The 15,060-nt window shown below is 42.1% G+C and overlaps 2 protein-coding genes across 2 annotated transcripts; both read right to left on the bottom strand.

Annotated features, from left to right (window-relative positions):
- Positions 1-2,856: 2,856 nt before the first annotated feature.
- Positions 2,857-7,342, bottom strand: LOC122187146 (acyl-coenzyme A thioesterase 1-like). Its single transcript, XM_042884456.1, has 3 exons — positions 6,023-7,342; positions 5,361-5,563; positions 2,857-4,075 (listed from the first exon to the last, which is right to left on the bottom strand). Exons 1-3 carry the CDS (start codon positions 6,474-6,476, stop codon positions 3,473-3,475), a joined length of 1,260 nt encoding a protein of 419 aa, XP_042740390.1. The 5' UTR covers positions 6,477-7,342; the 3' UTR covers positions 2,857-3,472.
- Positions 7,343-7,441: 99 nt separating this feature from the next.
- On the bottom strand, positions 7,442-15,060 carry JMJD7 (jumonji domain containing 7). Its single transcript, XM_042884583.1, has 8 exons — positions 14,994-15,060; positions 14,481-14,634; positions 13,612-13,865; positions 12,814-12,870; positions 12,172-12,267; positions 10,845-10,921; positions 9,703-9,862; positions 7,442-8,058 (listed from the first exon to the last, which is right to left on the bottom strand). Exons 1-8 carry the CDS (start codon positions 15,058-15,060, stop codon positions 7,970-7,972), a joined length of 954 nt encoding a protein of 317 aa, XP_042740517.1. The 3' UTR covers positions 7,442-7,969.

Raw genomic sequence — 15,060 nt, 5'->3', positions numbered from 1 at the left:
AATTGTGGTTCACTTTCCTCTAATAGAGACAATGGGATTCCTTTCACTCTGAAGTTTCCTCTGAGTTATACCTTACATACATCAAAAATGCTTCAGGATCAGCTTTAGCTTACATACAGATAATTGTACCTGGTACTTTTAGATATCTGCTGAAGAGTTTCAAGGGTTTTCTTTCTTTGTCAACTACACAGAGCCTAAGAACATATCTGGCAAAGTATGGGGAAAGAACCCATGAAAGAAAGGTCGGTCTCATAAGCTTTTTCAAGGAGCCTTGAAAAATGTAGGGTTCGTTGCCCCATGCAGTGCTCGAATTATTTCAACCTGGTGCTCCTGACCAGAAGTCCCTGGATCTTTTTCTGAAGGGCTATTAAGAGTCAGATGGAGCTATGCAAAGAAAAACTGCATTGTGACATAGAAAGCCCACAATGAAAAAGTAAAGCTATATCCAAAGGTCTCACAGTGTGCAAACAGCCTATGGCCTGCTTCACTGACAGCTACTTTAAAATAATAAGCTATATGCATGTCACATAGCCCCGATCACATTCACCTAGATTACATCAGATTCAGGGGTGCTGGGCAGTAAGGCTACAGTGGAGATTAAAGAGATTCAAGTCACAGATGGGATTTTTTTCACAGCATTTACATTCTCTTTGGGTTACTTGCCTTTCCATGCCGAGAGACCACAAGTTCAACCAGAGCAAAGAAGGAAAACTTGAAAGATGCAGTGACAATTCAGCAGTCTCTATTGTTGCCCAATTACAAATGAGCTATGGAAATGATATTGCCCAAAAAGAGCATTGCAAGATGTATCATTCCCTTTTAACAAATTTATTTGTAGCTGCTTATGTGTGAGACTGCTTCTCAGTTTCTTAGGAAGCTCTTCTCATTCTCTTAATAGACACGTAGTGCACAGCGCTAAACAAAACAGGACTGATGCAAGTATCAAGCTGAGACCTTTTTGTTCAAGTGAATCTTCTGATGTGCTATTTCATCTGAAGCACTCTTCAGTTACAAGCAAACTACAAGAAAAGATTTCTGCTCTTTTACTGATCTTCTGATCTCCGTTTTATTGGTTTTATCAGTTGTGCTTAGCTTTTGCAGGTAAAGATCAATAACCCATAATTAAATACCTTTCCCATCATCCTTGAATAACGTTGCCAGTACTCTGCAAGCCTGGAGAAGCTACAGGAAGCTTCTGCCATTGGTAGAATCTTCATCTCCAACTCAGAAAAATGTCATCTTAGCCCCACTTGTCTAAATTACCTCTTCAGCAGAAGAAATGCTAAGAATTCAAACCATTGTGCAAAACACTGCAGAATATGCTCAAGAACAAACATAAGATTTCATTGAAAATAAGCCACTTCCAATTACTTGACATTAGTCTCCCTTTGGTTTCCAGTTTCTATTTCCCAAAGATAACTTTAAAACCTGAGTTTCTGCAAAGGCCAGCTGATTTTAAAAGAACACCCTGCACAACAGAACCGGCTGACATATTTTCTTGTTTGAACATGGCACCGATTCAACTAAATCGCCCTTTTCAGTCTTTTTACTGCTTAATCAGTCTTTTCAGTCATTCTTGCCAGTCACCACCCATGTGGTAAACACAGAGCTTTCAATTGGCTGGCAAAGCTTTAATTTCAGAGCGACAAAACAAAGAGGTCCTGTGTGCTACCATCATCAATGGAATCACGTCACAGCTTTCTCCTACCTCGTTTCAACACTGTTCTCCTTGAATGTGACTGCTGAATGTGGCAACTTAACAGACTGTATGAAAGCACCACTGACAACGTTGTACACGTACTTATTAAAAGTATTTTTCCTTTAGTAGTAGTTTCCTATAGTGAAATGTATCTTTTCAGCAGCTCACAATATTGTGATTCAAAATGTACGTCTATAAACTGCCCACTGAAGACTGAGAAAGTATGTCTTCATCTCAGAAGGGATTAGAACAGATGTGTTACACCACAGAACACACTGTACTGCATAAGCCTCACTGTATTCAGTAAAAACAAAAGAACAAAACCATTCATCTCCCAGAAAACCGCATAGCACAGCATGCTGAGCCTGAGACAAATCTGGATGAGTAACCCAGATTTTTTTTTACTTTAATAAAACAGAAAAATAATGGAGAAAAGAATGTCCAATTGTCCAATCTGAACTGCCTAAATGTGTTTGCGTTCCCTTGTTGCCACATGTTGTTCTTCTGCCAGGTCCTACCCATTCACCAGCTACCATTTGTGCAGAATGCAGATGCACAGAGCACAAACCAAAATGAAGATGTAATAACAGAAATTCTTATAGATCACCTGTATGGGTGACCAGGAGAGAGATCTCTGCTGAGAAATATCCAGCCATCTCCTGAGGAAGGGGCAAAAAATTGGACGTACGTGAAGGAGCACACTCTGCATCAGATATATTGCATTAGAGTCCACAGCCCTTTAAGGCCCAAGCATTGCTCCCTGAGGTGAGAAAACTGAGGCTATAATCCTGCCTTCAGCAGGATCTGGGCTCCTTGGAGGCAGGAATTCCTCTCAGCAGGAATTTGTGCTCTCTCCAAGGTGAGGTTTTGCTGCCTCAAAGACAGACACCCATCTCCTACTTCCTTCTGTGGTCAGAATGGGATCGACATTCAAAAGCAGGCACTTAACACACCTACATCACTCCCATTTTGAGCAGAGTGCAAAGTACTCCACAAATTTTCCCCCTCCTCTTAGTAGTAAGAGGTTAAGAACTGCATAGGAACTCTTCAGCCAAGCAAAAAGACAGCTTGTGACTACACTGGGATCACTGCCTGTGTATTTACAGGCATTAAGACAGGCAAAGCCTTCGTTTAGGTAATTTCAAGTAAACTGTGCGTACACACAGACATATTTTATTTATTGAGTAGTGCAGTGCAAACTTCAGTCTGACATGTATTCTATACTGACATGCATATCTGGAATCAGCAGGAGATACTACCATTGTAACCTCAATAAGATTTATTTCTTCTGGTTTTTGAAGTATCAGAAACAAATGTTATTTCTGCACTTCAGAATAAATCAGAAGAGTGCTTCTTCACTCAGCTGGGATCCAAAACGTAGCACCATTTTCCTATAAAAATGTGAGCAAATAATATTCCAAGAGGAAAGGTAAGTGCATGTACTGATACATTATTCCAAAAAGCCACTGTTTGTATCTGGGTTAATTAAAGGTGTAGTACAATTCAATGGAGGTCTCTCCTTTGAGAGTATTTTCTGCTGCAAGGGGAGAGGAACAGAGACTGAAGGCAAAGCCAGCTCAGTACAAATGCAACCTGCATGTCACCATGCTGGGTCTTCTCCAGCACACAGGCAGATCAGATGGTGTCAGTCTACACTGCACCTGGGGGCAAAATAGTACTCAAAAATGGGAAATTATTCAGGAAGATTTTGGCCTTAATACAGTAAGAAATGAAATACTAATCCTGCCGCCACTGCTGACAGCAATACCTCTACTACAGGTGGCTCTTAGGAATGTCTGAGTTCATCAGGTGTTTCCAGAAAAAGGCCTGTATCCTGTGCCAGGCATCTTCTTGTGCTCTGGCATGCTCCCTCCACTGCCCTCCCCACTGCACAAACACCCCAAGCACTTTGTGGATTGAAGACTGGCACAGAGGCAGATATGGTGGCTCCAAAAGGTGCCCTGCTCCAGAATAGGAGCAAAACTCCGCCTTCTGTCCACACTGATTAAGGCGCTGAACAGCATCCCGGCAGTAAAGGTCACTTTTCCAGTTCTTGTCATCCAGCCCTGACAGGAAAAGGAACTTGGCCAAGGACTTCTCCATGGGAATGCGACTATCCCAAGTCGCTGGGTCTCTGTGATCATCTAGGATATCTGAAAAATCTACAAGACCAGACTCCTCACTGGTCTTCATTCTCCCCAAGTCATATGGGTGGGCAGGAATAGTGAAGCCATCTCCCCTTAGGGGAATGAAAGAATTTAAGCCACTTCCAGATATGCTGACAGCTGCCTTGATGCCAGGTAGAAACGTGGCCATGGAAAGGGCTAGATCAGCTCCTTTAGACAAGCCCAAAACGCCAATCCCAGCATCTTTCACCTGAAAGACAGTTATGAAACAGCCATTATCAACTACTCATACCATGGGCTGGCATAACTTCTCTCCTTTTGCTTCTTTACTCTTCATTAAAATCTCCTATTTTTTCTTACCCATTCCTTTTCTCTGTTTGGTTACTATCAACCCCTTATTGATTCCCTCATAAGAGCAACTATGAATTCTACAGCTCCTCAACATCTCCTCCCCTCTAACACATTTTCTTCTTGGTTAACTCCATAGACAAAACCTCTTTGCTTCTTCAGCATCCTGGCTTGATATTTCCCCTCGGTGCTGTAATTTTACTGCTCTTGCCTCCAGAAACTCATCTTAATCTCTCTTCAGGCCCCCTGTGAAAAAACACTCTTCCATAGGTTTACTTGCTTTGATTGTCTTTCTTGACATTGTTTTTCAAAACTCTGCTACAGTTGACCTATTAACTTCTGTTACATCTTGGAGCACATAAAATTCATTATGCTTGAGGCTGAGTAAATTCAACAACTGTTTAAATGAATTTAATTATAGTGAAGGCTCTTCAGAACAGATTCACTTGTAATGTGCCCTGATCCTGTAAGACACTCTGGAAGTTTCACAGCTCTATGAGATACAACACAAACTGCAAGGTTGAATTTTGCTCTCAAAACTGACTAAATCCCTGGTATTCATGTGCCAGCAAACAATAATTTTGTTAACACCACATTAAGTAGCATTCCATTCAAAGCTTAAATTATACTTCTTCTAGTCTCTTTTACTTTAAGTATAATGATATATTGCTATAAGAGTATTTTTTTTCATTCCAGGTACTTACTCAAATATAATCCCAGCATTTAGAAACAAGGCATTCTCTCCCATTCTGCAGCTTCAAGAGATTCTGTTGTTAGTGTTCTGTTACTGCCCTATGAAACTTTGTCAGAATCAAAAATCTATATCTCAGAAATAGTGGAATAAGTCAATAGATTTTTTTCTCTTCTAAAATCTTGTAAAAAAATAAGATCATCTGCCTAAGCAGCACTAGTCCAGGAACTGTTTTGATGTAAATCTTATACAAATACTGGTTTGCATAATAACATTCCACAGGTGGCCATAAGGTGCTCTGCAAAGCAATCATCCAACTATCTGCAAAACTGGAGCTGAGGCACGTTCTTTTCCATTTAAGATCATACTGTCTTTCAGACATGCTGTCTCCCTCTTCACCTCAGAAACTCAGCTACATTCACTGATGTACAGCATTTCACACTAAGCAATTAGAAAATAGTTTACAGTAGGAAGAGTACCATAATTTGTCTCCTACCTGCTGCTGCTTATGCAAAAAGTCTATAGCCTCCTGAAAATAATCCAGTTCAAGAATCTCTGGCATAGCAGGCAGATCTTCAAAGGCCATGTAAGCCAGAGCTAGAGTCACAAAGCCTCTGCTAGCCAGAAGACTTGCTCTGTATTCAACAAGTCCTCCTCCAGATCCATACAGATCAATAAGACCAGGGAATGGTCCAGGCCCTGCAATGAAAGCAATATATATTTATATATATATATATATATATATATATACAGACTCACAGAGAAAAGTTTCTAGAGTTGTCCCTCCAGTAGCAACCACTCAAAATCCAACAGAACAGCAGGTATCAAAAGGAAATCATCCTCTGAATCTTTACATGTCAATTCTCAGGCACACACACAATCAGTGTCACTGACAAGTACTATTTCCTTAAGGATATATCACTGCAAGTCTCCTCTATGGATTATCTCAAACATTTCTATAAGCAGCACAAAGTATTGAATCTGACTTACAGATTCTCTCTCCACTGATCAGTTCTCTGCTATTTATGAAGCTGAATTCACCCTAGTGCCTAGTTCCCTAGCTGAGGGAACCATTAACAGCGGCCTTACTCCAGCTTGCTGAGTGTATCCAGGGGCCACAGGGAACGCACAGAAAACCAGAATGGGATTAAAACTCACCAGGAGGGAGGAAGAGAGTTGCTTTAAGCCGACCTTCTCTGACTGAAATCCTCTTCACTCCCTCTCCTAAAAAGCACCGCTCATGGGTGCATTTTCCCAGCAACCGGCTCATGTCCCCATGGCCCTCATATACTTCCAAGTCTACACAGAAAGGGGTCAGGACGTTCCTCTTTGCCAGCCGCTTATATGGTGTTTTGGACCGCAGAGACCACAGCAATCCCATGGGCTCCACTCCAGAATAGCTGCCCCCCAGCGCTGGGCAATGGGTCAGATCAAGCTCCCCACTGCCATCAGCCCTGTAGTGAGCGTGGGCTTGGAAGAGCTCCCCAGCCTCATCCAGAAGGCAGGCTCTGAGCGTGACCCTCTGCTGCGGCACGAGTCCCGTCACACGGATCTGAACGGGGTCGTCAAACAGACACCTGAGAGAAGGCAGAACGGTCACCTGCACCGCCATCGGGCTCCGTGGGAGGGGAGAGGAGCCTGCTGCTTTTGGTAAGACTCGGGCTGTGTGAAATGCGAATGCCGGGAGCCTGCGGCTTTCCAGGCTTAAAGTCTCTGCCAAAGTCCAGAAGGAAGCAGAGCGACAGCTTCCTCCCGTCAGCAAGCAAGGGCTGCTGGGAGATGCAGTTCAGAGTATGCTTGGCTCCAAACACATCGTCTCAGATGTCCTGCAAAAACTGACCTGCAGGGACAGAAGTTGTCACTTCCTCCTGGCATGCATTTTAGTTCAGGACATGTAAAGATTAAACTAGTAATTCTGAATCTCAAATGGCAAAAAAAGACAATCGCATTGTCTTGTGTCAGCTGCCTTTGTAGATTGTTTTTTTTCTTCACAGCAGTCAATCTTCTCTAAAGGGTATCTGTATTTTCCTGACTAACACATGTGAAATACATTTCCTATGTTTTTAATGAATCTTTGAAGATTGGCTGACAAATACCAACCTCCACCAATCCTAAACAACATTATTACATTTTTGCAATATCCGTCTATTTAATAGCCTTGCATTCCTGCCCTGCAAGTCTCAGACATGTAGTGAGAAGACTTGTCTTGTTCAGTGGAAATACAGAGCAGAATTAAGGCTATAGGAACAAGTTCCTGCCTAACACAACTTGACTGACTGCGTGTTAGGCTGGTGATAAAAGTATGTCCCAGTCATCTCCCCACAAACTGCTAAACCATGTCCAATCACAAGCCCACAGGTGATATCCAGACTTACTGCAGACATGGCAAAAGGAACTCTAAAACCACCGAGGGTGTAAGAGAATGAAACTACATTTAAATATGAAAGTAAAACAAAATCAAAACAGGTAATGAAAACACGGATTAACAGGGACAGCTGCCACCACTGTCATTTCCATATCCTTCTAGATGGTCGTATGCATCACACTGTTTGAAAGATGTCAGAATTAGCACCAATGTAAGCTTTTAAACTGACCTTTTATTGCAGAAGTTGTAATTTCTCACCATCAAAACACCACAGCCACTGAACTTAATGAAACACAACCAGACATGCCTTTAGCCTTAAGCCGAACAGATGTGTTTGGACCGATGCAGCCTGATGCATGGGGGTAGCAGAGCAGATCCTTCCTTGTCCATTTGGCTTGTTAGGAAAACAACCTGTAGATCTGAATGAATGTCATGGTTTCTGTTTAGGGATTTCGAAAACCCAGATTCCTTCCCTTCAAATTTTATTTTGCTCGCCATCACCAATGCAATGTGCAAAGATCTAAAAACTCTGATGCCAAATCTTCTTCTTACAAGCCAGAAAATCTGGCCAATTGACCCGAGATTCTGAAATCAAACAAAATAGCCATGATTTGTCCAACAGATGTTGAGTAATTCAGTGCTTAGCTTTTTTCACTTGTATCCTGCTCCAATTCCAGTCACAGACGCTGATGACTGCATCACACAAGAGAGAAACTGCAAGTTCCAGTGTTCCACCTCTGTTATAACACTTTCACAGCTTTTGTAAGACAATCTAGCAGTTGATAATAGCTGTACTTTAGGTCATATTCCATGTCATACCAATAATTCACTGAGGAGAAAAAAAAAAAGAAAGGCATTCCTAAAGCTGTAACGTAATGATTTGCAAGCATGTTTACAGACAGTTTTAGACAGCCCAGCTAGTAGAGGTTTCCCGTTCTTAGTGACCAAACTTTGAAATGAGCAGAACTGTGACTACAGCCAAACATAAGGTAAGCAAATATTTGAGTTCTTTAGCAGCGCTGCCAATGCAACTCTGTCTTAACCAAACTAACTCCTCTTCAGACTCTATACTGGGAATTCCTTGGAGCAACATTAGGCAAACTCTATATGAACACAACACGTCTGCTTCTATATAGATCAAAACCAGCAAACACACTGCAAAGTTTAATATCTAGGTAGAAACTTTTCCTTTTCTGAGTGTGTAACAGACGGCAAACTCACCATTACTTTAGAACAGTCATTAATGAGACAGTGCCATAATTCTGCGTCTCATTTAAATTTGGTGTAATGTCTGCTAAAAAAAAATTAAACAATAAACCAAGCAGTATAAAACTGTACCAATGGTTCTTGGAGAAGAATATACACTAGTTTCAGACACTCACTGGACCAAATCCAGACAACATTGATTTTCCAAGCATATACAGACTGCAGTGCAGTTAACAGCTAACAGGCCAAATAAACACGGCAACCCTTTAGTATTTGTTAGACAGAAAAAAAAAAGAGTGGCCAGAGGCTTTCAGCTGGAAACAACTCTACTTTTTCTAAGCAGTCTTCAAGGATTGATGCAGCAATACTGGGGAAAACAACTGGAAATACTACTTTACAGCTAGCTTGTCTTTTTATCATGGTATCACTGATGCTAAAAAAAAAAATGGCTTCCAATATTTGCACTGTAGCACAAATACTAATCTTGTTATTCACAACACTTTATTACTTTGCCTGGGCAGGCAGAATTACTCTAAGCAAAGGATAGTAAAAAAGCTTCTGCAAACCTGGCAAAATTTATAGGACATAATGATAATGCTTCATACTAGCTCCCACCCATTCCCACTCCTCCACACGCAATGCTTGAAATTCTTAAACATTCTTGGGAAAGGAGGGAAAAAGAAAAAAACAGAAAGATGAAGATACATCCTACAAAGAAAGAGAAGGCAAGACTTTCGATAAGCACAGGGGAACAGTAAAACAAGCATGAGCTCATTAGCAAGGTACAGACAGAGTCAGAGCAGATTCCAGTTCACATAACCATGGAGCAGCTTTCATGTTGTGTCTACATCCATGCCCAAAACTCATACACTTTCTGATTTCCTTTTCTTCCTCCAAAGCATTTTTTATTGATGTGCTGATGTCACTTACTACATGCAGGTTCCTTCTGTCTATGTAAATTTGCACTGAGCAGACTGGGCAACTGCTCTATACCATAAACAAAAACTGAATTAGCTTTCATAACAAAGACTTTTTTTTCTGCCACATCCCTAACAGTTGTTGACAATCCTAAAGACTATAACCTAAGTAGACTTCAAGAAGTTCTCAAGGCACAGAACAGAATCAGCTCCTTTTGAGATTATTTCTTCCTGAAGGGAGGCAGATGATTTTGTAGAGACCTTTGGTATCGGTTACATTTTGCTATGCTGTATCTACCTGCACACTCAGCACAGTTCAAAAATATATCTGGAAATGCCATTTATTTTACCTGCTATACAGCCGTGTGATTGCTGAACATGGTGGAACCAGAGAGAAGGGAGGTATAACATCTCACCAGCTTTCACTGTACACTGCAAAGGTTTTGCCTGAGCATACTCTGGATATTGTTCCAGATTCGGGTTCAATGGGTCCAGGGGGATCCAGGGCACCTAAAAGCAAGAGTATGTATATGGCAATAACCACAGCAAGCATTTCCAGCAAGATTCCAAAGAAACAACTGCCAGTTAAACTTTCTAGTTATGCAACAGATATTTTGCCTAGAAAAACATGACGCATTGCTCGCTTTCCACATTCAACTGGGAATAGGTCAAGGATGCAAAAATCTGCCTCTTTCAGTGAAGTATTTCTCATTATGGAAAAGCTGCTAAATGTCAAACATCAAATTTAAACCTTGTGGCATAACTTTCAAAATGCCTTAGAAATTTTAGGAATTCCTTCTCTTCTTAAAGCTTCTCATCTACATTGATTCCTGACAGCCAAACATCCCCCTTCCTGCTTGCACATCCCTCCTGCCTGCACTAACTTCTTCTATGTCCAACGGTTACAAACCTAAGCACCTCACCTCACTGAATTACAAGAAAGCTTCTGTGAGTTTCTAGGAGCACGACTCTGGAAACAGAGAGAACATCCCAGCTCGAGTTCAGCTGTAGCATTAGCACATACCACAAGCAAAAAGAGAGAGGATACTATTCGTAAAGTGCCTCCAGGTCCATATATTCTAATCAAACACATATTGCTACAAACTAAGAAACCACAATCTATTCATTGCTATATATATGTATTATTGCACTGGGTGATAGTGCTTTAAAGTAAAACCAACTTCTTTATTGTTGATCCACTAAAAAGTCCTTTATTGGAACTATTTCAGTTTGGTGTAAGGCAGACAACATGTGACATCAATGGTTTCAGGAGTGCATGTGTATTTTTGGAGGAGTCTGTATATGTATTTTTCCCCCTGAAAACCAGATATCCTTTGCAAATAATAAAATACAAATGCAAATCTGGTTACTCTTTTAAACAAAGAAGAATTTCTAAATACCTATCAAAAACCTCAGTTAGCTCAGCAGTGTCCAAACCTTTACTTTAAAGCTTTACTTTACAAACTGACTGTGTTCTTTGTATCATTTTTACCTTATCTGCAGTCTTCTCATCCACAATTTCAAATGAGCCATCTTCTGATACTTTGTAAGTTGCTGCCTGATAAAGCTCTGCAATCACAGAAAGAATTAACTGGCACAACTGAGAGTTGCACTCAGACATACTAATAGAAGGACACATCACATACACACAGTTAAGAAAAAAAGACAGCATTCTATTTTCTGTTTTCTTCTTAGATCAGTCTAGCAAGATAGCCAACACCAGAGCTGTTCACATCTTGTGGTTAGTCTCTCACTTCTCATTTTATCCTAAAGGAGTTCTTACCTGCTTCAGACAGTGCAAGCTGCTTTGCTTCCACTGCTTATGGCTTTTCCCACCCCTCAGGGAGTTATAAAAAGACAGTGACTCTTTTCCTATACCCTACCAAATGTGAGTATCACTCTCCTCAGTTAACAGTAACTTTTTTTTACAAGGCATGAATTATATGACAACACTGTAAACAAAATAAAAGCAGTGTAATTACAATATCAGAGCCACTCTAGTACTGAGACAGAACTGTATTAATGCCATATGGCATTTTACATTCAGTTAATCTGGATATTTGAAAAAGCAAGGAATGGGGGAAAAAAATCTCAATAGGCACACTGTTAAGCTGTCAGCAGACTTTTGCAACAAAACAACTCACTGTGTACTCAAGAAAACAAGTAAAGAGAGAAACAGGAGAAGCAAAGTAATGCTGCCTTAAGAGTCTCTTTTTTCATTTCCCTCGTTTTCAAGGATTGTTAGTAACTTCAATATTTCATTAAATTACAACTTGCTTTTCAGTTTCCTGGCCTTTTTCTAGAGACAAAAAAAGATCAGGCAGAATCCAAAGCTGTTAAACACCAAAGATGATGGCGTGCTAAATACTGACAAGATATAGGACACAAATATTTTGATGCTGAAGAGACTGCCATGAGTGTCATAGAATCACAGAATCATAGAACAGCTTGGGTTGGAAGGGACCTCAAGGATCATCAAGCTGCAATCCCCCTTCTGCATGCAGGGCCTCCAATCTCCATATCTAATATGAGACCAGGCTGTCCAGGGCCCCATCCAACCTGACCTTGAACATCTCCACAGATGAGGAATCCACAGCCTCTCTGGGCATTGTCAATGAACCTATACAGGACGCAGAAACCTGACCTCAGAATAATGTTTGTCTTACAAAACCACATGCTGCATGCAATAGGAGATTTTTGTACACACTGGAAAGAACAACACTGCATAAGCAGGTTCTCTCTGCTTTCATTTTTATGTCCTTCAGTATTTAAACCTCTCCTTCCAGACTTTAGACATATATGCATAGCAAATTCAGTACCGTATGGAATGAAGGGACGGTCACTTGGTGGATGCAGTAGAAACCTTTTCTCTCCAGATATCACACAGTACAAGTTCTCATAATGATCTTTATGTACTAAGATTGAGGAGAAAAAAGATGTGGAGAGAGAGAAAAAAAATCAGTGCTCTTTCCTTCTCTACATCAGAAACGACAGTAAAATGACAGTGCAAGCTTCTCATCATCAGGTTGCTTCTTCCTCTTTTATGTGGCAACTGGAAATTCAGTGGAAATCAACAATATGTTCAACAATCAATAATGCTGTAGCAAATGCATTCAACCAAGAACACTCCAAACTCCTTTATCAATAACACACAACAAAGGTCACAAAAACCTATGCGGGATAATACCACATGAACTGGTGCAGATAGATCTAACTGGATTTATACCTATGTCTCATCACTGACAGGACAGAAATCATCAGTGTTTTGCCTGATGCAAGATCAGAAGATGCACCCAGAAACATAGCAGCAAAAGGCTGCAGGAGAAAGAACACAAAAATGTGCGTTAAAGTAAAACTGCCCTCTCAAACATGCTGTTCTACTGTGTCACTACCTCAAACCAAGCCCACTTAACCCTGTGCTGAAAGCACAAAAAAGACTGACAGTGCCATACAATACCTACAAGATGTCACAGCAGCTGATTCCCCGAGCCAGAAATTCACAGCATCAGGCTTCTTCCCTATATGGTTAGGGAACAGAGAAACATTCTCAACAAGAAAGCAAGTTGAATGTCACGTTGACAAGCATTTTATGTTATTTTCTGCCAACTTGGTTTATTTCTGTCCTTCAGCTTCCTTCCAAACAACAACTGTTTCCATTGCAAACAGCAATCTGCAAACACAGAATCAAAGACTCATAGAATAGCTTGGGTTGGAAGGGACCTCAAGGATCATCAAGCTCCAACCCCCCTGCTGCATCAACCTTTCTACACAAGAAGCTACTGTAGTGCCCATCAAACTTCATAATGCATTAATACCTCGCACAAAACTCATGGTTACAGCCCTTCATTTTCCCATTCTGAAGTCCTGAGATTTAGTTCTGCAGTAACAGGAAAAGACACGTGCAATTGTGAAGAAGAGGGGTTGCGTGTTCACTCATTTGTTAGGTACAAATTTGTGTCCAAACATGACTCTAAATCAGAAAAAGTGCCACAATATTGAAAGAAGTGCTGCACAGCACCCTCACTGCATTTTTTCACTGTGATGGTGCCAATAAAGCGAGACGCTGATTTTGGGGTAATCCAAACCCAAAACTAGGATTACACTAAGATTATTTTACCACTTCAACTTTTGGAGGGGGTGAAATCAGGATATTCTGTGGCAACCAGCAACAGAACAATCGTTCCCCACATATGCAACGTGATTGTTTTAAAGCTTAATACAGCATATGTTAGTCAGGATGGGAGAAACAGAAAGTTTACCGAGAGCCTCACTCATCCACGGTATATCAGGCTGCACATCGCAGATCAGTTCAGGAAACTCCCCAGTAAGGTTTGAACACTGCTTCTGCACATAGAATACATTGGGAGAGGTCACTTTCTTCTCCACAATGTCCAAAAAGTCCATGAAAGGCATTTGGCGCTCTTCTGGCATGACAAAACGGTCATGGAACACTGCATCTGCATAACCGTTTGGTGTTACCGCCACGCTCACTACCTTGTGGCCCACTACCTCCCTGCAAAATAAATCAGAAGTTTACAGCCAGGCCTTAATTCACTCCTATGGGTACTATTTACTTGAACATCTCATTCCACAGACAGCAGAAGAAACCTGGCCTTTCACGGATGGGTCTCTGGACAAGACTTTCTACTGTCTAATAAGGACACTGACAGCCTGTTCTAATTGCTCTCTGGAGTTAGGGCAAGAGGAATATCTCCTGCCTCTCTGAATTCACCTATCTGTAACAGGTGAGACCAACAAAGAGGCTCCCTGGTCCTCAGCAGAGGCAGAAAGAGGGCCCCCTTCAGTTACTTCTTTCTGTTCATGACTTATGCCAAGATGCAGCTGGTCACGAGCAGATCAGTCTGCCTTGGTTTTGATAACGCAGCCTGTTGGCTGACTGCAGTTACAATCCTGCCCTTCCTGCTCAATCTGAGCTGATGGGGGCACTGTGTTTGTACGATGAAAACTATTCTTGAGTTTCAAATGTTGGGGCGTTCCGAAGAGTGAATGCTGCTTTCATACAGACCCGCAGAGGACACTGGGACAACCGAACAACAGAAGCGAGTGCACAAAAGGCCTTTCACGGTCGCAAGTTCCCGCTAGGTGACGCCGAGGAGCCCTCCCATACCTGAGGTACGCCAAGGTCCATTTGTGCAGCGCTGGCCAGCAGCCAATAGCATTCCGGATGATGCAGGGTTTATTTGGGCTCACCCACTCTCGATAGAACTCCAGCGGGGACGGAGGCCTATCAAGATACGGAACGGACTCCATCCACCCCAGCTCTGTCCAAGCAAACGAGAAGCAGCTTTAGTCTGTCAGAACGCTAACTAGCTTCCAACTCCCAGCCACCAAAAGCGAGCAGCGCAGTCGCTCTGTTCAAAGGCACGGATATGGCTGCAGAGCACTCTGGCGCCGGGCGGCCCCCGCGCAGAGGGGCGGCGGCCCACGAAGGCTGCACCGCGTGGCGAGCCGAAGCGTGCTACAGCAGCCAACAATGCAGATACCGCAAAAAAGAAAGAAGGTTTTCGGAAGACAGATCGGTGCTTTGCTACTTTATGCAAAGGAAAGTCACCTAGAAAGGCTCCCGTCAGCCATTCCAGGCCGCCCCGCCCGCCCACTTCCCTCCGGGCTCCCCGCTCACCGCGGGCCTCACGCGGGAAGGCGGCCAGGCAGCCCCGCACTGCCCGCAGCGCCGCGCCTTCCGCCAT

This window comes from Lagopus leucura, unplaced genomic scaffold (genome assembly GCF_019238085.1).
Source record: "Lagopus leucura isolate 7727_CA_CO unplaced genomic scaffold, USGS_WTPT01 Super-Scaffold_1, whole genome shotgun sequence".
In the NCBI taxonomy this organism is placed as follows: domain Eukaryota; kingdom Metazoa; phylum Chordata; class Aves; order Galliformes; family Phasianidae; genus Lagopus; species Lagopus leucura.
The sequence above is the reverse complement of the archived record's forward strand: the minus strand, read 5'-3'. Positions and strand labels throughout refer to the sequence as shown.

Coding starts and splice junctions, on each gene's coding strand:
- LOC122187146 (XM_042884456.1), bottom strand. CDS start 6,476: ATGGCGGTGCAGGTGACCGTTCTGCCTTCTCTCAGGTGTCTGTTTGAC. Junction 5,564..6,022: donor AACTCTCTTCCTCCCTCCTG/GTGAGTTTTAAT, acceptor CTTTCATTGCAG/GGCCTGGACCATTCCCTGGT. Junction 4,076..5,360: donor TTTTGCATAAGCAGCAGCAG/GTAGGAGACAAA, acceptor ACTGTCTTTCAG/GTGAAAGATGCTGGGATTGG.
- JMJD7 (XM_042884583.1), bottom strand. CDS start 15,060: ATGGCGGAAGGCGCGGCGCTGCGGGCAGTGCGGGGCTGCCTGGCCGCC. Junction 14,635..14,993: donor CTTCCCGCGTGAGGCCCGCG/GTGAGCGGGGAG, acceptor TTGCTTGGACAG/AGCTGGGGTGGATGGAGTCC. Junction 13,866..14,480: donor TGGACCTTGGCGTACCTCAG/GTATGGGAGGGC, acceptor TTTATTTTGCAG/GGAGGTAGTGGGCCACAAGG.